Raw genomic sequence first — 27829 nt, forward strand, 5'->3', positions numbered from 1 at the left:
TTTAATCTGTGCTGGAAACTGATCTTGATGTGTTTGCATTCAGCAGTGTTTTGTGTGCAACTCCCTGCTGCACCTCTCCCACTCCCCAATCCACTAGGCTGCATTAGAAGTTCAGAAACGTATTTGCTGCCGATGCCAGCAAGCGCATAACACTTCAGTTGGCGAAGTCGGTCTCAACCAGTGACAAGGGCATTTTGTTCTTCCCTGGACGTTTCAAGTCCCGTGAATATCCTTCCACAACACAAAGGATTTCATTCTCAATACTGATGGGATAGAATCCTAGAATATCAGGGTTGGAAGGGACCTCAGGAGGTCATCTAGTCCAATCCCCTGCTCAAAGCAGGACCAACACCAACTAAATCATCCATACTACACAGTGCCACATATCCTGAGCAGAACAATGACACCAAGGAGGGCTTCGGGGATCAGTGCACGAGAACCTGCCAGAACTCAGGGTGCAAACCTCAGCTGGCAGAGCTCCACTGAAATCAGTGGAGCCACATGGGCTTACGCTCCCTTGGGCTCGGGCTTTCACCGTCCTGGCACAGGCAGTTACCTGTCTCTGAAACGTTCCCTGCACAAATTAGACCCGTCGGGGGTAAGCTAGGTGGAATCCGCATTCGCGCTGTGGTCTGAAGGACCTGTGTAGACTTCTGGGCTTGGGCTCGAGGCCAGGCTGTAGGATCCTGCAGGGTGGGAGGCTCCCAGAGCTCAGGCTCCAGGCCGAGCCTGGGAGTCTACACAGCAATGAAACAGCCCAGCAACCCGAGCCCCATGAGCCAAGTGGGCTGGCACGGGCCAGCCATGGGTTTTAATTTGCTGCGTAGACAGATCCTCAGATATCACAGCAATGGGCTCATTGTCAAGAACAAATCGTGTCAAACCTACCTGACAGTTTTCCTTGACAGGGTAACAAGCCTTGTGGATAGGGGGGAAGTGGTAGATGTGGTATATCTCGACTTTAGTAAGGCTTTTGATACTGCCTCGCATGACCTTCTCATGAACAAATTAAGGAAATACAACTTAGATGGAGCTACTATAAGGTGGGTGCATAACTGGTTGGAAAATCGTTCCCAGAAAGTAGGTATCAGTGGTTCACAGTCATGCTGGAAGGGCATAACGAGTGGGGTCCCACAGGAATCAGTTCTGGGTAAGGTTCTGTTCAATATCTTCATCAGTGATTTAGATAATGGCATAGGGAGTACACGTATGAAGTTTGCAAATGATACCAAGCTGGGAGAGGTTGCAAGTGCTTTGGAAGACAGGATTAAAATTCAAAATGATCTGGACAAACTGGAGAAATGGTCTGAAGTAAATAGGATGAACTTCAATAAGGACAAATAAAAAGTACTCCACTTCGGAAGGAACAATCAGTTGCACACGTACAGAATGGGAAATGACGGCCTACGAAGGAGTACTGTGGAAAGGGATCTGGGGGTGATAGTGGATCACAAGCTAAATATGAGTCAACACTGTAACACTGTTACATCCCAGAATGATGTTTGCTTTTTTTGTATTAGCAGGAGTGTTGTAAGGAAGACATGAGAAGTAATTCTTCTGCGCTACTCCATGCTGATTAGGCCTCAGCTGGAGTATTGTGTCCAGTTCTGGGGCCACATTTCAGGAAGGATGTGGACAAATTGGAGAAAGTCCAGAGAAGAGCAACAACAATGATTAAAGGTCTAGAAAACATGACCTCTGAGGGAAGATTGAAAGAATTGGCTTTGTTTAGTCTGGAGAAGATACGGCTGAGAGGGGACATGGTAACAGTTTTCAAGTACATAAAAGGTTGTTACAAGGAGGAGGGAGAAAAATTGTTGTTCTTAACCTCTGAGGATAGGACAAGAAGCAATGGGCTTAAATTGCAGCAAGGGCGGTTTAGGTTGGACATTAGGAAAAACTTCCTGTCAGGGTGGTTAAGCACTGGAATAAATTGCCTAGGGAGGTTATGGAATCTCCATCACTGGGGATTTTTAAGAGCAGGTTAGACAAACACCTGTCAGGGATGGTCTAGATAATACTTAGTCCTGCCCGAGTGCAGTGGTCTGGACTAGATGACCTCTCTAGGTCCCTTCCAGTTCTATGATTATATGATTAAAGATGCCTAACAGAGAGAGCTGATGAAACTCTATTTCAGTCCATGGATACTCACCCTGGAGATGCCAATACAATTTAATTTTAAAATAATGCATGCAAGTATCACTATTATTAGCATTAATTTGTACTGCTGCAGACTCAAGACTGAAGCCCCGCTGAGCCTGGTGCTCTACAAACACACAGGAAGAGACAGTCCAGGTCCTGAAGAGCTAATATCTGAATTGACAAAGGATGGATGAGATACTTGTTGTTATACCCATAATAGAGCTGGCAGAACCCAAGTCCCGAGAGACTGCGTGACTTGCCAAAGGTCACGCAGCACATTCATGAGAGAGACTGGAATTAGACCCAGATCTTCTGAGCGCCAGTCCAATGCCCTAAACCACCAACCTATCTCAATGTGTCAGCAAGAGGAACAATGCATGCAGAAGGGGAAAGGAGAAATGGGATGGGAGACAAAGAGAAGGAGACAGGGCATGGAAAGCCAGCATCAGTAAACATCAGTGTGTGGAACTAGCTGTTCAGAGGCTGCAGGTCCCAGGGGAGAGGCTGGTTTACATTCCTGCATGGGAAAGGGATGCGGAGCAAGCGAGGTGCAGGGAGGTGGGCAAACTTCTTCCACCTGGTGTGTCAGGAGCAAAGGATCCACCTCTGACACAGGAGGCTGGAGAGCAGAGACAAAGGTCACTCGAAGGCTACTGCACAGAATTCAATGTTCCTTGACATAAGGATGAGACGGGAGGACTCCCTCCTTCCACAGTACTTCTCTGATGCACGAGGAAAAGCAGCTCGTATCGGGGAGGGGAGTTAACTTTGAATGGCCCGGGTTGTAGGTGTTACAGCACCGACCTCACACGCAGGGAGATTTCTTTATTATCATCTTTGATCTCTTGCTTTAAAAACCTGCCCTCTTGCTCAGCCTGGCTGTATAACGGGTGAGGAGGCTTAGCAAGGAGCCGGGACCCTGCTCAGAAGCTGAGCAAAGCTGGGGGTTTCCGCTGTGCACAAAGGAAAGTGCTGGGGAAGGAGGGAAAATAACGGTGTCGCTCAACCCCCAGAAAATAGAAAATAAACATTCTGGAAATCTTTGGCAGCTTTGTTCACAACACTCCCCACACCCTCATTAGGAACGCCCCCTACGGACACAGAGCCCATCTCCTCCCCACACACGTGCACAACACACCGACAGAAGTGCCCATGCACGCACATGCGCCCAAATCTCATCAGATAGCTACACGCACAGTAAGTGGCTAGGGCACTGCACGGAGACTCTGGGGACCTGGGTTCTATTCATGGCTCTGCCACTGGCTGGCTGGGTGACCCTGAGCAAATCGCTTCCCCACTCAGTGCCTCAGTTTCCCCATTTGTAAAACAGGTAAACATGAATACAGTGTTTATTGTAAGGCATGCAAGTGGCCCTAAGGAAACCTTCAGTGTTTTCTGGCAGGCTCCACATTTTTAAACTGAGCCCGACATAATAAAAATGGGGTGTGAGAGGCTTTTAAGCCTGAGGAAAACAAGTAAGTCCCCACTTTCCCACCCACTTCAGTGAGGAAATTGACACATGGACGAGAGCAGAGCAGTACTTGTTGGTTAGCTCCTGGTGTGGCGGAGAGCGCAACAAAACAACCCGTAAAAGAAGGTGGCTTGAAAAACCAGTGCAAAGCGCTCAGCCTCGGTGTACATGGAGATAATCTGATACTGACACATCACTTCAGCGCGCTAAGAAACCGGACTGAGACCTAGGGGATCTGAGGTCAGTTCCCAGCTCTGCCGCAGACTCATTGTGTAACCTTGGGCAAGTTACTTCACCTCTGTGCCCCACTTTCTCCTTCATGAAACATGGAGAGCAGTTCTTCCCTGCCTCAGAAATAACTCGTTTATCATCCTGAGGGACCCCCAAGGGCTTCACGTTCCTTCCTCCAAGGCTGAGATGCAGCCACCTCTGGAGTGGAACGCAGCAGCTATGTGCACCCAGCCACACCAGTTGAAGACAGGAAGTGAAGAATACCGTAGCTAACTGCACTTGCACTAGGTAGTCAAGGTATAATGACTTGGCCAGGAAAGCAGGGGTAACGCACCTCCTTGTTGTAAACATGCCTGGTATTTGGTGATCTCGGGATCCTCATTTTCCCACAGCTTCTCTGTAAGCTCCTGTCTCACACAGCCTAATGCCCATGACACCAGGCAGGAGCATTGGCCGCTCCTGGCAGCACGCTGGGGTTTCCCTGAACACCTCATGCAAGTGCAGCCCTGCTTAGCTTATACATTTTGACAAGGCTACTGCAACTACACCCCGGGCCGCCAAAATCCAGTTACATCTCAATGGGACCTCAGCCTGCGACTTACAGGTTTTCAGTCAACAGCTGAGCCGAACAGAAACAAAACACCCAAAAGAGATGTGAGACATGGAGGTTGCTGGCTGGTCTCAAAGCGTCACCCCGGCCACTCTGTCTCTTATAATTTTGGTTTATTATACAAAACTAAACCAGGGATGGGGGAAGATTAGGTGACTTGGATAATATGCTATGGAGCTTGAATCAAACGGGCCGCCAGTTCAAATCTGATTCATGTGAGGAGAGACCGAAAGCAACCATCTAACCTCGGATCTGTGACCTAAGTGAAACGGGCTCCTCCCTTCTCCTGGCCGACAGACATTCACATCATGCACACAAAAATATAAAAATATCCTCCCCCCCCCCGGCAGTTGGCTCCCCCTGATTGGACATAGAGACTGAACTCCTCTCTTGTCTGCAGAAGGAATCCTGACAGCTCGGGGTTGATGCAAATTGGTAAGTACCACATGGTGGTAGCTTACTGCTCTACAGCTAAACCTTCCGGTTCCCCCCAGGGGCATGAATCAGGCATCTTTCCCCAGCATAACTTCACTTTAAAAGTTGGGTGGGGAACAACCTAACCTCAAAGCATCATAAATAAACCTTGGAGATGAAAGCAGCTCCAGAACTGTGCTTAAAAATGGCGTAGCAGGTCATAAAAACATACCTGAGCTGGCCAGCAATTGCAACAGACAGGGGAATGGAGGAGGAGGGGCAAGGCAGGAAATATTAGAAGACGGGAGTGGGGGGCAGAGGGCATTGGGGGGCAGTTGTTCATTTAAAAAAAAACCACAAGACATTTCCATCTATTTTTCTTGTTATTTACACCCTAAAATACGCACGCTCTGGGCTTCTGGGGCTGTCACCACCCATAGGAGAAATAAGATCACCGGAACCCCATCATTCGAGTAACAGTTGTGTAGCAGTGTTTCCTGAGAATGGATACAAAGCTTTGCCTCTTCAAAGTGTTTCACAGACAGTAATTTATTAACCCTCAGATTATGCCTGGCCACAAGTAACTACGCACCCATTCTACAGAGTGGGAGACAGACAGGCTAAATCAGTGGTGGGCACCTGCGGCCTGCACCACTTCCCGCAGCTCCCACTGGCTGGGAACGGCGAACCGCGGCCACTGGGAGTTGCAGGCAGCCGTGCAAATGTAAACCAACTGCGTGGCGGCCTGCCAGCGGATTACCCTGACGGGCCAAAGGTTGCCCACCATTAGGCTAAATTGATCCTAACCCTGGTAGGGGGTTACACTGGGGATGAATTTGACCCATGGGGCCTACTTCTGGTCTCTGTTCCACTGAAAGCAGATGAGTTACAGTGGATTTACACCGGTACACTGAAGGTCTCAATTCTGCACCATTCAAGTCAACTGGAGTTTTGAAACTGATTTCAGAGGGAGCTGGATCAGGTCCTGAGAGCAGAATCTGGCACAGAGAGAAGCCAAACAATTTACACTGATTCCATACTAACTTACGACTCCCTTTAGGGTGTAAATCTGCACAGAACTTGGCCCCAAGCATCCCTGGCTTGCACGGCTGTGCTCATTCCCCTCGAGCGCCCGGCCTGTTTGACTGGTAAGGAAAGGGAAGTGATTTCCTACATATGCATGATGCCGAATGGCAGTGAAGGTTACTTTTTGGACAGCATTTATTCCTCAACTCTAGACAGATACTTTAAACGATCAGAGCTCAGGACAAGGCTTTCCCGTCTCTGCTGGCAGCATTACAGGCTCTTAACGAGTCCTTTCTAGTTCCCCACAACAGTAAAACTGACAATGATTTTCTCCCAATCCTCTACCCTTCACTAAGATTGAAAGACTGTGAAGAATATGAAGGCAGCCTGGGAAGGTAAGAGATACAAATGGAACTTGCAGTAAAATCAGAGTCAAATCTGTAAAGCAATGATCAGGAGCGAATAAGGGAAAGTGGTACTCAAACACAAAACAGCCAGTATTTTACAGTGCAGAATGGGTTATGATGGACATTATCTGGTCAGATTCTGATCTCACCTAAACTAGTGACAATCTGCGTAACTCCACTGGCCTCAGACAAATTACTCTGGATTGACACCAATGAACTGACAGCAGAATCTGGCCCACGGTATATCGTGCTTCCATCCATAGACACCAAAGTGTGTCCCTTCCTGACAGCGGTTAACTCCCTTTTAAGGCAGTGCCCGGGGAGCTATGGATTCTCAACCCCTTTTCACAGTAGGCCCGGGGTCCCAAGGAGGGCACCCAACAGCTGAAACACTAAAATTAGTGGACACTTCTTTGAAAATTTGGACTTAAGTGTCCTCCCTGAGGGTACAGAACAAGTCAGGGGCAGAGCTGGGCACAGAACCCTGCAGCCCTGGCTCCCAGTCCCATATTCTAAGCAGTAGATCATACTGCCTCACCTCGTAGCACCCGCTTCTGAGGTCCTCATTTTAGCAAAAGCCCGAACAAACCCAGCAACACCTGCAGAGGCAACAGGCCAGGAGCTACAAACCATGGCACCGTGGGGAATTGGATTTTGCTCACTGGCTTGGGCTTCCCAGATTCGTCACCGCAGCGAGTGGCGGCGTGAAATGCTGCAGCAATGCTTTCTGGAGCACTGCCAGGGAGCAGCACCCTACCTGAAATGGAAGGGGAGATTGTCCACATGGTAGACAGGGCAGTTTTGATTCCACAGGAGAAAGGCACGGAAGGGTGAATCCGACCCGGTTTCCCACCTACCGGGGGCATGGAGCTCTCAGGACCCATCAGAGCCAGTACAGCTCCACTGGGCAAGGGAGGGGGCCTGATTTAGGGATTCGGGGGGGGGGGGGGTTATCCAAGCACAGGCTCGGTAAATGGTGCAACGAGGCCGATGCCGATGAGGGACGTACTGAGCCTCCACTGGCCGCCTGGAATGTTCATTCTTCAATGCATTTTCCCTAATAGATCTTGCTCCCCAGTCCCTTTCCATTTTCCTTCTGTAAATCATGACATCTCTCCTTTGCCCCAGATAGGAAGCCTGGGGCCGATACAGATACAATCCCCCTCTTCATGAGCAGCCCAGCTGAATGCGAGCCAGACGCCCATGAGGATTACAACATATTTTCTGCTAGGAACATGACTCAATGAAGCTGGCATGCAAACTTGGCCCATTCAAGAAGTTCCATTCTCAGCAGCCATGACTGAGACATGAGTCATAATTCAAGGGCCAGAATCTTATGTTCCGGATCCAAACAGGAGGGAAAGATTCTCGGGTTCAATTCCCGGCCCTGCCTGGCTCATTACATGATCTTGGGCAAGTCATTTCCCACCCCCACTGAGTCTCTGTTTTACCAGCTGTAAAATGATAATGTTAATGACCAGAGTGTTATGAAGCTTGTGTTTGCAAAGCTCTCTCAGATGCCCAGATGGCCACTGCATCCAGGAATATTAAAAAACAACAACTATTTTTAAGCAATAAATCCATCCCTGCTGAGTTCAAAGGCCCAGAGATGAGTTTGTGCTTCCTGTCCTGAGTTGGAAGAGTGGAACCTAATACACTGCCTGGCATTTCCTAAAACAAAAGTTGACAGCTCTCTTACCTGAGCTGCTGCTGAGGGTGGCCAAGCACACCCATAAAGTAACCAGCAGGGGGCAGCACACCTTCATCCTGCAATACAAACACACACAAAGAAGTTCCAGTTATTTCTGAACTCTTCCATTGAAGGGAAGTTTTGTCCGTGGCAGTTTTGTTCTGGCACCTTCCAGCACCTCTGAATTTGATTTTAAGGCTTTTGTAAAAGTTTCCATGGGAGCATGAGGCACCTAAGCCCAAAAGTATAGTTAGACAGTGGAAGTCAGATCTCAAGTTCAACCATTTCAGCTCAAAAAGAAAAGGAGGACTTGTGGCACCTTAGAGACGAACCAATTTATTTGAGCATAAGCTTTCGTGAGCTACAGCTCACTTCATCGGATGCGTACCGTGGAAACTGCAGCAGACTTATATATATATATATATATGTGCCCACATATCTATTCAGGGGACACCATCACAGGGCCTAATAACACCAGCCACACTATCAGAGACTCGTTCACCTGCACATCCACCAATGTGATAGATGCCATCATGTGCCAGCAATGCCCCTCTGCCATGTACATTGGTCAAACTGGACAGTCTCTACGTAAAAGAATAAATGGACACAAATCAGATGTCAAGAATTATAACATTCATAAACCAGTCGGAGAACACTTCAATCTCTCTGGTCACGCAATCACAGACATGAAGGTCGCTATCTTAAAACAAAAAAACTTCAAATCCAGACTCCAGCGAGAAACTGCTGAATTGGAATTCATTTGCAAATTGGGTACTATTAATTTAGGCTTAAATAGAGACTGGGAGTGGCTAAGTCATTATGCAAGGTAGCCTATTTCCTCTTGTTTTTTCCTACCCCCCCCCCCCCCAGATGTTCTGGTTTAACTTGGATTTAAACTTGGAGAGTGGTCAGTTTGGATGAGCTATTACCAGCAGGAGAGTGAGTTTGTGTGTGTATGGGGGTGGGGGGGATGTGAGAAAACCTGGATTTGTGCAGGAAATGGCCCAACTTGATTATCATGCACATTGTGTAAAGAGTTGTCACTTTGGATGGGCTATCACCAGCAGGAGAGTGAATTTGTGTGGGGGGGTGGAGGGTGAGAAAACCTGGATTTGTGCTGGAAATGGCCCAACCTGATGATCACTTTAGATAAGCTATTACCAGCAGGACAGTGGGGTGGGAGGAGGTATTGTTTCATATTCTCTGTGTATATATAAAGTCTGCTGCAGTTTCCACGGTATGCATCCGATGAAGTGAGCTGTAGCTCACGAAAGCTCATGCTCAAATAAATTGGTTAGTCTTTAAGGTGCCACAAGTTCTCCTTTTCTTTTTGCGAATACAGACTAACACGGCTGTTACTCTGAAACCATTCAGAGGTAGCGTCTACACACAGATACCATGGACATCTGCCAGCTGCATGCATACAGCATGGGAAGTAAGAGAAGTCTTGAGCCTTGGCTCCAAAACCACAGTGCTGGACCTCTGTGGACTGCCAGTAGGTGACCAATCCCTTGGTGTGAACGGCTGGTGCAGGTTCAGGGCACAGGAATGTGAGCCAACCTATGCATCTGACATTTGGCATTCTGCTCTCACAAATCCTCTTGGTCATTGCAAAACAAAGTTCCCTGCAGCTCCAGGCCTTCCCAGCATGCTGAACAGAAGCTGCAGGTTATGAAAGCTGACATTTAGTAGATGCTCTAATTAGTGGGACTGAAGGCTTCGTTCGACATTCCCAGGTGCCAGGAGATCATGATGGCAGGCAGACAACTGAAGTGACTAGGGCAAGGCTGATCAAAGAATCTGGATTTAGCTGTGCGTGTCAGTAGGGGCAATCTCTAGGAGCACGGAGCTCTAGGTAGCAAAAGTTCAGCCATCAGTGGGAGCTGTGTGCGCTTAACAACTCTGCAAACCGGACCATGGGTTTAAGGTTCCAACTTGAGGCACCTGCTCTTAATATGATTTGTCATGATGCTTCCCCTTGCCGGGCCAGCCTCTCCTAGCAGCAGAGGGAAACATGCAAGAATCCCGCGCTTCTCTGCAGTCCCAAGCAAAGGGCAGCAGGCAGCTGCCGGGCTGCAAATGCAAAGCCACCTAGCCATGATGGTACTGAACGGCTGGTCTGGCAAAAAGCCCTGCTCCATTGGCTAATAACGGAGATTAAAGCAATGCAACAGCACAGCCCTTCGCTGCCTGCTATACAGCGCTTAATGAACAACTGCAGGAGCCTACAGGGACTCTCATCTAAACAATGAGCCCTTATGCAGCCACTTTCGTGTGTGTTAAGGTCAGGGCTCTTGGAGGGATGACTCCCTGCCCACCCCTTCTCCCACCAAGCACCCTCATCTGCCCCAGGAACGCTCCCTCCTTTTTCCCCAGCAAGCTTCCCCAAAGCACCCTGCCTTCCCAGCCTGCTGCTTCTCCCCAAACCTCGCCTGATTTTGGATTAAGTGGAGGGAGGTTGGTGGGTGCCAGTCACACCAGGAAGCAGGCTAGCAAGGAACAGGCCGGATGATGGGGCAAGGAGTGTAAGGTTGTTTCCCCCCTGGGAGCGGGACCATCTTCTGGGTCTCAGGAAGTGGAGTTGGGAAGGTCGGATCGGGCTCACTTTGCTTACAGAAGGGATGAGGAGGGAGATGAGGAAGAACGGTTATCCATCTCCGGCCCCTCAGAAAAAACAGCAAAGATCCATAGATTGTAAGGCCAGAAAGGACCATTGTGATCATCTAGCTGACCTCCTGTATAACACAAGCCAAAGAATTTCACCCAGTAATTTCTGCATCTAGCCCATATCTTGTGGTTGAGCTACGGCATGTTTGACATTCAATCGGCAGTTAAAGACTCCAAGTGATGGAGACTTCACCACATCCCTAGGTACATTGTCACAAGAGTTAATTACCCTCACTGTTAAAAAACATGCACCTCATCTCGAGCCTGAAATTATCTAACTCCAACTTCCAGCCATTGGATTCTGTTCTGCCTTCGTCCGCTAGAGAGCCTTCTACTCTCAGAAGACTCCCCATGTAGCACTAAGATCAATCACCTCTTCAACTTCTCTTATTAAACAGACTGAGCTTCTTAAACCTTTCACTGTAAGGCAGGTTTGCGTTGAATGTGCTTGGCTCTAGAGTTACAGAGCACTAGGGTCCTACTGATGGTCCCTAGCCAGTCCTGGGGGGCATTGCAAGGACTCATGACAAATGAGGTCCTACTCTCATTTCTCGTTGGCTGTCTCTAAACATGCAGGGAGGCAATTCCTGCTGGCAGGTACCAGGATAGTCTCCAGAGTCTGAGCACTAGAGATCAGTAAAAAACTGACAATCCAGGCATTTGTGTTTGTTTTTCATGAGTTGTTTTCTTCCTCTGGGAGCCAATTACCAGGCCTCAATAAAAATGAAGAGACCTGGTCTTCTCGTGACATTTCTGTCATCCAAAATGAAATGCCATCTGATAGCCTAATCCTGCATTGCTGCCCCGTAAATACCTGCCTGAGTCATTCAGAACAGCTCCAGGGCTAAAAAATAAACACCAGCTCTGCTACCTGCCAGCCTCCCTCACGGACAATAAAACACCTCTTTATTTGTCTTCTTTTAGGCCGGTCAGACGGAGGAAAGAGAGAGGTTGCGACTGCTCAGTTGGGAACAGAGAGCTGACAGCACAGAGGACTGGAGCTGGGAATGGCAATACACTTAATCAGAACTGGGGGCAAAGTTCTCGCACCATACGGCTGCTGTCAGATCTGACAATGACGTCACAGCACCTTGTGTGTTGTCTTGTGTCTGCAGAGTCCACTCTGTGAGCAGCAAAGTCTTCCCTGTTTTCTCTTCAAAATAAATCCACAAATGAGAGCTCTTCCCTACTTTTCATTGAAGTCACTCACTCCCCAGTGGGGGAGGTTTAGATTGGATATTAGGAAAAACTTTTTCACTAAGAGGGTGGTGAAACACTGGAATGCGTTACCTAGGGAGGTGGTAGAATCTCCTTCCTTAGAGGTTTTTAAGGTCAGGCTTGACAAAGCCCTGGCTGGGATGATTTAACTGGGAATTGGTCCTGCTTCGAGCAGGGGGTTGGACTAGATGACCTTCTGGGGTCCCTTCCAACCCTTATATTCTATGATTCTATGATTCAGTTACGCAAACCAGGACAAAGTCAGCCTGGGTGTATGCAGGCGCAATCAGTGGCTTTAGGGGAGCTTCTCCTGCTTACCCCAGGGCTGAGTTTGGCCATCAGTTGGGCGGCTATACTCTCGCCCATGGTGACATGAATTCAGCCATAATCTCAATGGACTCTTTTTTGCATCCTTTAGCTGTGCAGATGAGGACTTGCTCCCCCCAAATATCCCATTAAAGCCAATGGGACTTTACTCCCAAGAGCAAGGTGGTCTCCTAAGGGCTGAACAAACTGGCCCTGATAATTTTTGTTTGTTTGTTTTTTTAGTATGAAATCCAGTGTTTCTGCAACTTCCTCCCAGTTGCATTATCCAGAGCAGTGCAATTTGGTTCAGTCCAGGCTCTCCACAGATCTTATCATTGGAGACTGACAGACACAGAGCGTGTCGGATTACAGCAACTTCTCCATTTCTGAACTGGGACTCATCCGATCACAGCCTGGGCTGCTCTGCCATTTAACAAAGTGCAATGGGACGCACAGGGTGACAGAGAGGAGTTGTTCTTTGCAGGGCACACTCACAATGAAGAGCCGGATCCCTAGGAACAATGGCACAGGCCTGTAATGCCCAGTCTAAGCCGGCACTTACTCCCGGAGCTTGCCCCACTAAAGGTAACGGGAGTTCTGCAAATTCCGGAGGATGCTACTCCACTCTCTGTACACGCCTTGTTACCTGGAGTTCTCATTCCCCACCCAGAATCGCTCTCTGCTTTCCAACGTATCCAACACCAGGCCAAAAAATACCATCCTATGTAATTGCAGCATTTTCTTTCCAAAGATCCTGTGCCCATTCTAAAGGAGAACAAGCCTGTATTTTCCACTACGCTGCCTCTGCCCTTTCTGTCCTTGAGCCCCTATAAAGACCTGACAGGTTTTTACTTTCCGCGGAGAAGCCACGTGACTGCACGCGGAACGAAAGCTCCCCTCAGACGTCCCACTAAGTGGTCCGGCTGAGAGGGCCATTAAAGTTAATGGAACACTTCAGGGGGGAAAACAGACCCCAAATGGCAGAAGCAGGTTCGGCACGTTGCTTTCTCCCTGTAGTTCCCTCCAGGATCAATCCTGCAAGGCGCTGAGTAGCTCTGAGCACTCCCAGCTCCCACTGCCTTTGATGGGACGTTAATACTCTCCACCCCAGAGGAGGGCTGCAGATGTGGGAAAGCTAGCAAGACGGATTGAGCCGGTGTGCCTAGTGTGGCGAGTAACTGCTTCCATCCCTTTATTGGCTTTCATTTCTCCCCTTTACATTTGGTCCTTGGGGAAAGCAGCCCTGGAGGAAGACGATGGGCAGCACGGCACAGGCTGCTGGGATGCACATATCTCGCTATGGTACTTATCGGGCTCCCGTCACCGTGGGATCCCATATGTTCATCCTCATGGCACCCCTGGGAGGTGGAACAAATGAGGCACAGAAAGACAAGTCAAACCAGGAGGCGAGGGCAGAGCAGGGAACTAAGCCTGGGTCTCCCACGCCCAAGGTTACCCTGAGCTATCCTTCCCCACCAGTGCACCTCAAGCCAGGCCAGAAAGGAGCTGACCTCTTGGGGTGAGAGGCAAGTTCAGTCTCCGGCCTCCCTGCTGAGACTGACAAGAAGGACAGCTTGCGCTGTCCTGTACTGCCTGGATGTACCTAGAGGGCTCCAGGCGGGCACTGGGCTAGAGGATTCCGCTGAACGGGTGATAGATGCAGGCTAGGCGCTCACCCGGCTCCACCCCTGCACTCCAGTTAGCAAGGCTCTGCTCCATTTGTTTGCCCGGAGGACAAAACTACCCTTTCTCCCTTGGGTTCTCAGATGCCCCATAGCAACTGGCTCTCTGCAGAGGGACCAGACATCTGGAGGGGCGCACAAAGGGATGTATACCATGTACTCGCCGGGGACCCCTGCAATTGGGCAGGCTGGAGGGGCAGCCTGGCCAGAGACCCGTCACTTCATAGATGCCTTCCCCAATGGATGACTTCTAGTGGCCGGCACAGCCTCTGCACAGCACTGTCCAGGAGGAGGAAAGGGTCCCATTTTTCACTTTGTCAGAGGAGGTCTCTCTCACCCTTTACAGATAACACACCCACTCAGGGCTCTGCTCCTCTGGAGAACCAGGCCCACACCTTGCACAGGAGAAGGGTTGAAGATTGACAAGAAGCAGTGGGTTTAGATTACAGCAAGGGAGGTTCAGGTTGGACATTAGGAAAAACTTCCTAACTGTCAGGGTGGTTAAGCACTGGAATAATTTGCCTACGGAGGCTGTGGAAACTCCACCATTGGGGATTTTTAAGAGCAGGTTAGACAAACACCTGCCAGGAATGGTCAGATAATACTTAGTCCTGCCTGAGTGCAAGGGACTGGACAAGATGACCTCTCGAGGTCCCTTCCAGTCCTACGATTCTATGGCTGGTTGCTAAGTTAGGATTTTTTTATCCTGTCATTCAAGGGATACAGGAAAAAATATAATTAAAGCACAGAAACTAAGAGAACCAAAGAGGGGGGAAGGGACAGTCAACAAAAGCAGCTACAAAGAAAAAGATAAATGCATTAATGGAAGCTGGGAAAAGGCCCTTCAGCCCTTAAGGACATATTCTTGCTTTTCAATATCTGCAGGAGTAAATCGAACAATGGAGGGAATAACTGCAGCATAAACCATCTGGGCTCCATTTCGCTGGGATTTACTGTAGTTTCTTTCTGACCAGATCACTCTTCTGGAGGTGATTTTGGCATTGAATGACACTGCCATTTGTTAGAGTTTCTCAGTGTTTCCGCACACATCTCCCAGGAAGCAAATCATCAGTGTGGAGAGTTTACACGTTCCATGGAGAGCTCTTCAGAGCAGCCTAACGTCACACCGGACTGTGCTGAGAGCATGAGCAATAGCAGGTGCTATGGGTTTTCAGACCCCAACATTCCCTCTCTGGGAAGCTGGATGTTCATTAAAGTCTCCCTTTGCAGGAAGCTTTTAAGAATCCAATAGGGGGAATAGCCACAACAATCTAATACTGAATACACTGGTCACTCCAGTACACACAGAGTACCCTAATCTCAGAGCCAGTCATGCCAGCCAACGAGGTAGGCTGAATTTTGCCCTTAGAAAAACACATGCATCTCGTCTGAAAATCAAATCCACCCCTGCTGTGACTATACTACGGCCAGTGGAGTTACACCCAGCATGAATGAAGCCCAGAATCTGGCCCTGTGCCATCAGTGACACGGAAAAAGCAGCGAGACAGTGATCTAGTGACACGTTAAGACTAAAAGGCCCTGATGAAGGTCCAAATCAATTGCCTATCGCCACTGAAAGGATGGTACAGTACTCAGGAAACTAGCGTAGGATTTGGAAGACTTGGGTTCATTTCTCTGCTTCCTGCATGACCCCAGGTGAGTCACTTAACCTATGTGCCTCAGTTTCCCTCTGTAGAATGGGGATAAATACACAGGACCAATGGGAGGATAAATACTAGAGGTGGCCAGGAATTTTTGTCTTGAAAATTCTTTCATTTTACATTCTATTTTATTTTAAATGTCAAAATCAGAGTGAAACATTTTGGTTGTATTGAACATGGGGGAATTTCATTTCATGGGCAAGTTTGAAATTTTTGCTTTTGTTTCGGAATGCAAAAATATTTTGCTCATCCTATTTCCCATCAAATGGAAAATCCAGCTCCTGCCCAGATGTAAGAAATACATTACAGATTGTGAGGCACTCAAATTCTATGGAAATAGGGCCTTATAAGTACTTAAGATAGGCAGAGAAGTTGACTCCCTTTTCCCCACCCAAGAAATTAAAGTTCTGATCCCACATACGCCAGCGAGAGTGAGGAGTAACTCCACCGATTCAATGGAGCTACACCGGTAGGAAACCGGCACAAGCCAGAGTAGATATAAACCCTCCTCTTAAGCCAATCTCTAACTATTGGGAGTTAGAAGAAAATCTGCCTTGGGGGCAGGTAATGCCATCACGGCCACCTTCTGCTTCTGATGAAAAACAGGGGGAAAAAAAAGATCAAAATCCATGGACATGGAGGATAGGTACATCAATAGCTATTAGCCAAGGTGGTCAGGGATGAACCCCACGCTCTCAGTGTCCCTAAGCCTCTGACTGCCAGACACTGGAACTGGACGACAAGGGATGGATCACTCGATAATTGCCCTGTTCGGTTCGCTCCTTCGGAAGCATCTGGCACCAGACACTATTGGACAACAAGACTTGGGGACCAGGGATAGCTCAGTGGTTTGAGCATTGGCCTGCTAAACCCAGGGTTGTGAGCTGAATCCTTGAGGGGGCCATTTAGGGATCTGGGGCAAAAATTGGGGATTGGTCCTACTTTGAGCAGGGGTTTGGACTAGATGACCTTCTGAGGTCCCTTCCAACCCTGATATTCTATGGACCATTGATCCGACCCAGTATGGCTGTTCTTGTAAATTGAAATGAAACATTTTGAAATTATCAGAACAAAGCATTTTGATTGACCTGAACTGAAATTTTTTTCAGTTTGTCAGTTCATGAAAATGTAGCATAAAAATCAATAATTCATTTTTTCTTCCTAATTTGGGCTAGGAATTCTTTTTTAAAATCTCAGACATTCTGGTGGGACAGAAACCTGTCTCCTGCCTACCCCCTACGTTGACACTTCACAAATCTCTCTAATTCTCTGCCCGCCCATTGACCCAGCAAGTCACTCATCCAGACATCAGCGAAGAAAAGTTCCCAAGTGTCACAATGTCCCATTTCAAGAACCATGAAACGTCACTTTCCCCCCACCCTCTGCTGTGCAATCATCACCAAACCCCACGCACGTTGCTACATCTCCAGCTCCGCACCCAGGCCTACACAGACAGTTTTCAACAGCTAAGGCGTCTTCTCCACTGGAACTGGAGCCAATCGTTGGAGCTACACCAGTGTCAACCCCTAGTAAAAAGAACAGGAGGACTTGGGGCACCCTAGAGACTAACACATTTATTGGAGCATAAGCTTTCATGAGCTAGAGCTCACTCCATCGGATGCATCAGCTCACTTCATTGGATGCTGTAGCTCACGAAAGCTCATGCTCCAATAAATGTGTTCGTCTCTAGGGTGCCACAAGTCCTCCTTTTCTTTTTGCGGATACAGACTGACACGGCTGCTCCTCTGGAACCCCTAGCAAAGACACAGTTTACACTCATGTAGCTTGATTTCCACTAGTCCAGGGCACTCTGAGGAAAGCTGCACTGATATAAACCATCTAGGGATTTGCAGAAGCAGAACTGCCTGACTGGCTAAAATCCCCGTGTAGACAAAACCCAAGTGTTTGAGACCGGAGCTGAGAAGCAAAACTGACTTTTTTTTTTTTAAACCGTGCATCCATTTCTCCTTGGAGCATGTCTATAATTTCCATACTTTATAGCAGACACAAGACAGCAATGGCTATTGTTAAAGCTGCGTCTGTTATAATCCTCTCTTTCACTCATTCCTCCTTTTAGGACTGAGCTTTTCCATACTTGGGGTCTGTTCCAACTCCCGCTGAAGATCCCCATTGGCTCAGATGGGTTTTGGATTGGGCCCGATGTCTCTGCGAGAAGGCAGATTTGATGTCATTTAGATATTGATTTTTCTTAAAATTCCTTTAGCCATTTGCAATTCAGTGAGAGTGAAAATAAATAAATAAATAAATAAATAAATAATAAAAGACCCATTCACTTCTAGGCAGCCAATTCAAATCCAGCCTAGGTCAGGGGCTGAGGAGCACTGGTGAGGCAATTGGGACAGTGACATGCTCCTAATATTTTAGCAACGCGTCCCTGCAAAGCAGTGTCCCACTTAGCCTCTGTTGAAGCCCATGCCAGGGGGCAGGGCCAAGTGAATTGCTGAGGGGACCAAGTATGGGACAGTGTAATCTTTTCATTCCCTCCCCTCCCCCCAACCCCATTTAAACAAAACCACTTGCTCATAATCGTAACAAGGGAAAGAGGAGATGCCAGCGGGGAAACAAACTCATCGGAGGGTGGGATTTTTGCTGACCAGGTTTATACTTTATTCCTGAAAAAACACACTGAGTGCACTGAGCAGTGTTAATGGGAAGCGGTGAGTGAAGGAGAGACCTGATACATGGTGCAATCTAATGCACTAAGGAGGGCCGAATGGTTAGGACGCTGAACTGGGTTTGATTCTCTCCAGCACAGACTTCCTGTGGGACCTTGAGTAAGTCACTTAGCCTCGCGGTGCGCCAGTTCCCCACCTGCAGAATGGGGATAATAGCACTGTGCTACCTTATACAGGTGTTGGGAGGTCCAACACCATACAGACTGTGAGGGTCTCAGATACCATGGTGATGGTGGCCAGGTAAGTCTGCTGGATGGATGGCTTATGATGGCAAAACAAATCTGCTCTTGAGAAGTATTTTTAAGAGCCCTAAAGACAGATGATCGCTGGCGGGAGGGAGTCAGGGGTGAGCTCCCTAAATTGGCAGGGAGGATTTTAACAAGGCGGTTTCCAGATGACCCGAAGATATTCCCAGCACACCACTGAGCGTGGGGAACTGGTCCTGGCTGTGCCTGCGCTTACCTGACCAGAGGACATAACTCGGCACCCTTCACCGGCAGTATTAAACGTGAAACAAAGGGACCCTAAAGTACCATGGAAAGCGTCTAGCTAGCAAGCAGCCTTCTACGAGAACCTGTGTCTCGTGATATGTTGCACTTACAAGAAGGGAGGGCTGGAACGGAACTCAAAGTAGCAGTGGAATGCTGTGATGATCATTCAATATTTATTATTCAGGGAGGACATAATTGATTTCAGAAGGTCAATGAATTTATCCCCCAAGCTGAAGGACAAACAAAAAGTAATGTATGCATTGCTGACATTTCCAGAGGCTGCGAGGCACAGGGACAAGGCAGACAATCCACTTCAGGCTAAAAACCCCCCACTCTGTGAGTTCCAAGTGTCTCAATTCTGGGGTTTTCGAGTCGCAGATGCCAGGAAGGGGGTGCTTCATTACTGTAAAATCTGCACTGCCCACAACCGAACCCCGCAGCCTCCTTCCTGCTCAGTCGCTGCATTCCTTTAGAAAGATCTATGCACACAAAATAAATAAACTCGAAATTTCCCCTTTCGCCCCTTGACACTGCTTATCAGCAAATACCTGTTTAGTGCACCCAGTGGATATGCAAAGGGCTCCTTGAATTTCACTGCCGTATGTTGTTACGGCCCTGAGCTAAGCGGCGGGGATGAAAAACCATGGCCAGTTGCACAGCGTGAATCACTGGTGCTGAGCTATACCCATCCAAACACGAAGCGAGAGAGGAAGACAATGGCCCTGGAGCGACACGCTCACCCCCTCTGCCAACTTAGGACCCTCTGTAATGTGGAGAGTCCAGGAGGGATGGACGCACTGTGTTTGCCAAGTGGCAGGAACGCTGCATTCAGTGAGCTAGGTATTCCCAGCCCTTCGGTGTGGATTCAATCTCCCATCCCGTACTTTTACTGATTACTATTTGCTCTGCAGTGATGCCTCGGCACCCCAGGCAGGGATCAAGGCACCTCTGTCCTGGGTGCTGCACACTCCCTACAAAAAGCCAGTCCCTGCCCCAAACAGCTGACAGTCCCATAGCCTGGCCCACTCAGCACTCCCAGCCCAGGTCTGCCTGGCCCTGTCGGTAGCATGTGGTTACTGAATTGCACAGGGCCTCAGGCTCCAGCTGACCCGGGAGGAGAGCTCCAGGCTGCTCCTCTGACATATTGCTCCAGGAAGGGGGAGAGGTTCTCACTGGGGACAGGGAAAGATAGATAGGGCTCAGCTGAGCTCCCACCCTCCCCAGAACAGGCCTGGGGGTCCCCACTTACCCTGAGCCATGATCTCGAGGGGCTGCCCATTGGCGCAGTTCTCCCCACAGCCGCACCTTGGCTACCTGTTGCAGCCACCTGGACTAGCTGCCCCCACCCTGGCCCCTTTCACTAAGGGCCGTGCTCGCCCCTGTCCGGCATGCTCTGCAGCTTCTCAGACACAGCGAAGAGGACTCCAGCAGCGAATCTGCAGGGTCCCACTGCAGCTGGAGGGGTGGGTGAGGAGGCAGGCTGCACACCTCTCTGAAGACACCCGCCTGGAACAGCATGGGGAGCGTGAGTCTGCTTTGCCAGCGCACCCCCAACGATGCAGGTCGGTGGGCAGGAAAGGGCTAGGTGGGCATTTTCTGGGAACCAGCCGGGGAGAACAGGGCCAGCAATGTGCAAGGGACCAGCTCAGACCACCACTGTCCCCTTCAGACACTGGGTAAAGTTCCCGGGCTCAGCACAGCCCATCATTCTGGAGGGAGGATGTTATTTGTCTGAAGGCATCGGCGTGTCAGACAGACCGCCAAGGTATTCCCCAGACCTCTGTTCCGCCCCACCTCCCGTCACCTGCCTCTAGCTGAACTTTATCAAGCCAGGGTGGCTAAAGTCAAGCGTTTCGACAGCCAGGAGACACTCCTTGGGCAAGAGCGTGTGCTTATTCAGCTCAGATGAGCGTGCGCACACCAACCTCCACATCTTTGCCAGGCTGACCGAGTTATGCAACAGTGTAGAGATTTTCCTGCCTTATCTCAATCATTGGTAAATAAGGGCGGGACCATTTGGAGGAAAATAAATTGTTTATCTGTATTTAAAATTTGGTTGCAAAGCCCTAGACTTAGGGGTAAAGGATTTCTACAAAGCTCAGGGCTTTTTATCCGCAATCAGTGACACATCAAAGTGGGCTGAGGCGGGATTCTTTTGGTTTGGCTTTACACTGTGCCTACCTTTTGCACTGTGGTACTAATACAGCAAGGGACTAGGAGTTAGGATTCTGCTCCCGGCTCTGCACATGATTTGCTTCGCCCTTGACTATGTCCCTTTGGAAAACTTTTCCTAAGTGACCCTAATTTAGGGTACCTCCTGTTTAAACGTGAGACTTTCAGAGGTACAGAGCACTCACGGTAGTCAGCCCTTCTGAAAATCAGGACCTAGGGACTCAAACTGGGCAACAGGAGTCAGGTGCCTACGCACCTTTGAAGATCTGGGTCCCGAAAACTGAGATGCCCTAAATTAGTGGATGCTTACGAGAATTTGGGCCATCAGCTTTCCATGCTACAGTTTCCCCACCTACCTAAGGAGTACAATAATACCTTCCTACCTCACAGGGAAAGTGTGAATCTTAATCAATGTTTTTAAAGTGCTTAGAGATGTGAGGCTATTAAATACCATGCAGGTGCAAAATATTTTATTAATTCCCTTAGTTCTGCAGGCCGTGGTGGTGTCATGGATGAATGCACCAGTTACCCGCCACTGAAAACATGGGTTTAAATCCTGATTAAATAACAAAAATTATGTAGCGACTCTCCTTAGAACCAACTGTCTTCTGGCGGGTTAGCTGGGCACATGGGAAGCCCCAGCAGATGGGAGCAATAGAAATGCAATTTATTGCTGTGAAAAAATAGACGTCTTTCAGTAAAACCTTTGCCGGAATAAGGGCTTGTTCCTGTTCTCATAGAAGTCAGTAGCTAAACAATGACTGACTTCAGCATGAGCAAGACTGAGCGGCTAGGGTTTTATTAAAAAGCATGTTAAGCATATGCCCAAATGCATTTTGTAAATCTAACTACATTCCTCTTGGTTTCTTAAATGATTAAAAAAGCCAGATTAAATATCACCATGAGAATCTTAAATCAAGCAACAGAACATCTGGCCTCGTCCCAAGTCACAACGTAACACCTTAAACCACTAGTGTTAACCTAACAGATGGGAATGATTTCTACCCGTTCAAAAATCTGACTCCCCTACAGTGGAATTAACAGCAGTTAGTATTATTTATCTCTAGTTACCACAGGTAAAACAATCAAGAAGAAAGAAAGAACTACAAGTGTAAACAAAAAGAAAAAGGCAAAACAAATGTAAAATCCCTCTGAGGAAAAATGTAGTGTGCTTCTTAATAACCCTGGTATAAATATATAGCTAGATAAGGTTCTGTGTATCATGCTGACCAATATTGTCTCACTATTTCCTGGTACTCTCCCATCAATCTATATCCATCTGTTGTTTCTTGTCTTAGACAATAAACTGTTTGGGCAAGAGTGTCTTTTTGTCCTGTGTTTGTACAGCACCTAATACAATGGGCCCCTAGGCACTACGGTAAAACAAATAAATAATAATAATAATAATTAGGGCTGTTGATTAGTTGCAGTTAATTCACGTGATTAACTCAAAAAATTAATCACGATTAATTGCACTGTTAATAGAATACCAATTGAAATTTATTAAATATGTTTGGATGTTTTTCTATATTTGTAAATATGTTGATTTCTATTACAACACAGAATACAAAGTGCACAGTGCTCACTTCATATTATTATTTTTTATTACAAATATTTGCACAGTAAAAATGATAAACAAAAGAAATGGTATTTTTCAGTTCACCTCGTACAAATACTGTAGTGCAATCTCTTTGTGGTGAAAGTGCAATTTACAAATGTAGATTTTTTTTTGTTACATAACTGCACTCAAAAACAAAACAAGGTAAAACTTTAGCGCCTACAGGTTCACTCAGTCCCACTTCTTGTTTAGCCGATCGCTAAGACAAACAAAGTTTGGTTACAATTTGCAGGAGATAATGCTGCCCGCTTCTTGTTCACAATGTCACCTGAAAGTGAGAATAGGCATTTGCATGGCACTTTTGTAGCTGGCGTTGCAAGGTATTTACGTGCCAGATATACTAAACATTCGTATGCCCCTTCATGCTTCGGCCACCATTCCAGAGGACATGCTTCCATGCTAATGATGTTCGTTAAAAAAATAGGTTTCAGAGGAACAGCCGTGTTAGTCTGTATTCGCAAAAAGAAAAGGAGTACTTGTGGCACCTTAGAGACTAACCAATTTATTTGAGCATGAAGTGAGCTGTAGCTCACGAAAGTTCATGCTCAAATAAATTGGTTAGTCTCTAAGGTGCCACAAGTACTCCTTTTTTTTTGTTAAAAAAATAGTGTGTTAATTAAATTTGTGACTGCACTCCTTGGGGGAGAATTGTATGCCCCCTGCTCTGTTTTACCCGCATTCTGCCAGTCTCGGATGATGACCCAGCACAGTTCGTTTTAAGAACACTTTCACAGCAGATTTGACAAAACGTAAAGAAGGTACCAATGTGAGATTTCTAAGGATAGATAGAGCACTCGACCCCAGGTTTAAGAATCTGAAGTGCCTTCCAAAATCTGAGAGGGATGAGGTGTGGAGCTTGCTTTCAGAAGTCTTTAAAAAGCAACACTCCAATGCGGAAATTACAGAACCCAAACCACCACCAAAAAAAAAATTAAAAAAAAATCAACCTTCTGCTGGTGGCATCTGACTCAGATAATGAAAATGAAGATGCGTTGGTTGCTCTGCTTTGGATTGTTATCAAGCAGAAGCCGTCGTCAGCATGGACGCGTGTCCCCTGGCATGGTGGCCGAAGCATGAAGGGGCATACGAATGTTTAGTATATCTGGCACGTAAATATCTTGCAACGCTGGCTACAACAGTGCCATGCAAATGCCTGTCCTCACTTTCAGGTGACATTGTAAACAAGAAGCGGGCAGCATTAGCTCCTGCAAATTGTAACCAAACTTTGTTTGTCTGAGTGATTGGCTGAAGGAGGACTGTGTGGACTTGTAGGCTCTAAAGTTTTACATTGTTATATTTTTAATGCAGTTTTTTTTGTACATAATTCTACATTTGTACTTTCAACTTTCCATGATAAAGAGATTGCACTACAGTACCTGTATTGGATAAATTGACAAATACTATTTCTTTCTTTTTTACTGTGAAAATATTTGTAATCAAAAATAAATAGAAAGTGAGCACTGTACACTTTGTATTCTGTGTTGTAATTGAAATCAATACATTTGAAAATGTAGAAAACATCCAAAAATGTTTAATGAAATGGTATTCTATTATTGTTTGAGAGTGTGATTAACTGCCTGATTAATCACGATTAATTTTTTTAATTGCTTGACAGCCCTAATAATAATAATTAATAATAATGTGACATCCAACTCTAAGCATGAAGGCCAGTGTCTTGCCATCACTCATGGACATGAGTAAATTATTAACAAGAATGGACCTGTTGAACTATTCACATGCAATAAAGTTATTCACGTACATAAGTGCAGGCAGAATCAAGGCCTATGACAAAAATTGTCTGCCTTGCTTTTTGATTTGTCTAATACAAGGAATCTAGAAAGCTGAAAAAACCACTGTGCATCTAAATTAAAGAGACGGTAACAGATAAAACATTTCCTTTTTAACAAACTGTCCTTGCAGTCCTGACAACACCTTCGATTACTAAAACAGAAGACTCTTTGAAAAGCCAATTTGCTTTTTCATTATTTTTGCTGTACTTCTGCCTTTCTCGGTCACACAACAAAAACTGACTATTCAATTTCGTGTCTCTCCAATTTCAAGTTTTGTCCCTCCTGTGAATGCTGCAATGTTATAGGCTTTTTTCAGAGAAATATTAAATTAGCCTTATGTTTTGGGGAAAAAATCCTAAATTCAGGCCCAAATTAAAAGGTTATTTGGTGTCAATCTAGCAGAAGCCTAATTGCAGGATGATATATTCATCTGATAGCAGCTTGTAGCCAAGTGGGGTGGGGTTACGGGCCACGCAGCTCCACACTTCGAAAAGAATTCACATGAGCTCTGCCTCCAAGTGATTTCCAGATTCCAAGGTGGCCTGGAGAACAGAGAAGTCAGTTTACGCATGGTAAACATGACAACTCTCGATGCTTTCCTTCTGCCACTGCATCTGATCTACCTTGCTGAGACAGCACTGCTGGAAGGAACACCGGCTGTGAGCCACAGGGTGCTACCAACTCAGCTAAATAAGCAGGACTGTCCAAGGATGCAGTTCTCCGCTCTGCTTTCGGTGTCGGTGAAAACCACCAGCTGTGCTGGGAGAAAGACACCCCAAGGAGGTCTTGAACTCAGATCTTCAATGCTGCAAGTGTCTCAGCTCACTGTTAACATGGAGCCATTTGTCTTTTTAGGTGTATACATTTTTATTTTCTAAAACACTTCAATTCACCTTGACTGTAAGAGTCAATGAAAAAACAGCACAGCATGGCTGGAGCAGTTGGCTGGCATATTTTATACACATTCACACATAGGTTACTTTTCTAACTACCAGCCCTGAAAACTCAGCTCAGGCTCTACAAGACAATCTGGGTTCTTTCCTTCTCACACGTCATCAGCTGTAGTAAGCATTCTGCAATGTAGTAAGCATTCTGCCTGTGCCACCCCAGAATCCTGTTAAAAGGAGAGAGTGTTTGACAGCTGGCAGCGTCCTCTGCTTGTCAAGGACTGAAATAAAATTCATGGGGATGGTAAGAGATGAATGGGAACAGAAGACTGTGCTGGGGCCTAACTATGGACTTCAGCAGGCATTGACGGCATGGCTCCTAGTAGGAAGCCCTCAGCACCTCGCAAGGTCAACCCTGAGGAGTGCAGCTCAGTAAATCTAAATTCAGTGAGGTCTGCTCAGGGACCAGCTGGGCACCACAAAGAAGGCAGCAGAGTTAAAAACAGACCGTCAGGAAAACTAACTGCTTTAATTACATCTGGTCAGGTGCATGCTGGGATCTCAGAAATAAAAGAAGCAGTTGGTGCAATGACAAAATAAATGAAAATAAAGCCAATTAGTTAAAATAGTAAAGGACGTTTCAAACATTTTGCCAGTGCATCATCACTGGCTGAACCACGAAAGAGTGGCCAGCAGGAAGACCACAAAAGTGTGTGTGTGTGTTTTCTATTACAATAGCACCTACAGGCCTCAAAATCAGGGACCCATTCTTCTACACACTGTACAAATACATTGTGAGAGACAGTCCCTGGTGGTGTTTATTAATCAACCCATGTGGAAAACAGATAAAAATGAAACCCACATAGATCACAGAACTGCAGGGCTTACAAGATGTGGCCCCCATGCTCTGCCTTTCTCCCTGCTCCAACAAAACAAGCCAGACTTCATCATTTTCTTGCTAAATACTGCGACAGAATGTTTTGCATTTGCAGGCAGCTGACCTCCACAAGCACACATGGTGAAAAGGGTCCGGCTGCTGCCAGCGACTAATCAGTTTCAGATTGTTCTCTGTATTGCCAAACAGGAGGGACCGCTGCACGCTAGGATATGTCCTTTTCATTCTATTTTCGTGTTGTGTCTTCAATATGACCCATCCTCACCCGCTTGTACAGCAGAAGAGTGCAGTTGTTGAAGGCTCTTCTGCTTGAAATGGAGATGAAAATTAGAGTTACACCCCGTGCCACTGGACGCGTGGCCAGGAATCAACATGTCCAATTTCCCTGCGCACACCCTCATCCAAAGGAGAGAATTAAAGCAAATCAGTTTGCATTTCAGATAATGCAGAGAATACTGGTGGAGCTGCTGAAGCAGCTGCGGTGTGCATTTTGTGGCCCTTTTAGCTACCATCATTTTAATACTGGGTGCGTCCTCTATCAAATATATCTTGCTGGGTTTAGTGCATCTTTCCTTTCCACCTAATTTCTACTATTCTAAGTGATATTGGGGATCTGGAAAACTGATGTATTTAAATTTATTGAAACAAAAATAGTAAAGTACATTACTTTACAAAGCTCATTATTTAGGTTCTCCATTTCATAACAACAGTGATTACTTACAATGCCTTTCCTCGAAGGATCTCAAAACACATTACAAACGTAAATGAATTAAGCCTTTTAACCTTTCTGCTCCCTCCTGCTCACTTACTAGAGTTGGTTGAAAGTGTTCAGATAAAGGGACTTTTGGTGTGTGCGAATTTGCTCGTGTTTGTGATTTACTGTGCCCCTTTTTTCACCAGGTCGAATTAATTTCCCCGCTCTATGGACGGGGAAACTGAGGCACGAGGTGGGGGGGGTTAAGTGATTTGCCTAGGGCTACCTCTGTGGCAGAGCTAGAACACAAAGTAAAGGAGACTGTGCAGGATTATTATTTTTCTAAATAAAAAACAGTTAAGATTTAATAACAACAAACACCCCACACACACATTTCGTGTTTGCTGCAGAGGGCTGAAAGTTGGCGAAATCGCGCGTGCCACAGGCCTGCCGTCCTGCAGCGCAGCGCAGCGACCGCAAGCGTCCGGGCAGCCCCACTGCGCAGGGCAGCCGCGCTCAGGGACCGTTTACACGCCGGGAACCGGCAGACCCAGCACCGGGCGAGAAGGAACCCAGCCGGGGTGCCACGGGCGGGAGGGACCCTCCGCGGCAGCGGGGCCGGGGATCCCCGACACCAGCCCCGGAGAGGATCCGGAGGGGAGACAAGCCCCCCACCCGCCGCGACGCCCCGCTGGGCAAAGGGGAGTCGATCCGGAGTCCCGGACCTGCTGCTGCTGCGCTTGCACATCTGGCGCGGCAGGACCCCCCACCTCTGGCGCGGCAGGACCCCCCACCTCTGGCCCTGCAGGGCCCCCCCCGGCCCGATTCACTCACCTTCCCCGGGGCGCCAGGGACCGCGCAGCCGGCGGGTCCCGCACCCAGCGAACCCGGAGCGCCGCCGCCGCCGCCGCTTCTTCACTTGTCCTTACGGCGCCTTCCCAGCGCCCCGCGCCCCGCCCACCGCGGGGCTGATTGGCCCGGCCTCCCCCAGTGACGTCTCATTATGCAAATGAAGGAGGATTTCCTTCCCGGCGGCAGGAGAGGCGGAAGCTTGGGGAGGG

At 47.6% G+C, this 27829-nt stretch overlaps 1 protein-coding gene across 10 annotated transcripts in view; it reads right to left on the reverse strand.

Annotated features, from left to right (window-relative positions):
* Window positions 1-27728, reverse strand: part of IL1RAP (interleukin 1 receptor accessory protein) — a 68006-nt gene extending 40278 nt beyond the window's left edge. For 9 of the 10 annotated variants that reach the window (XR_007358418.2, XM_048863902.2, XM_048863899.2 and 6 more), the window contains exons 1-2: window positions 27603-27728; window positions 8001-8068 (exon numbers count right to left, since the gene is read on the reverse strand). Coding sequence is in view for 8 of the 10 variants with exons in the window: in XM_048863902.2 (XP_048719859.1) it covers window positions 8001-8067 (67 nt within the window). In the remaining 2 variants the exon portion in view is untranslated. The remainder of the gene's footprint in view (window positions 1-8000; window positions 8069-27602) is intronic. The other variant, XM_048863898.2, reaches the window with a different exon arrangement.
* Window positions 27729-27829: the final 101 nt, after the last annotated feature.

This window comes from Caretta caretta, chromosome 9 (assembly GCF_965140235.1).
Source record: "Caretta caretta isolate rCarCar2 chromosome 9, rCarCar1.hap1, whole genome shotgun sequence".
Classification (NCBI taxonomy): domain Eukaryota; kingdom Metazoa; phylum Chordata; order Testudines; family Cheloniidae; genus Caretta; species Caretta caretta.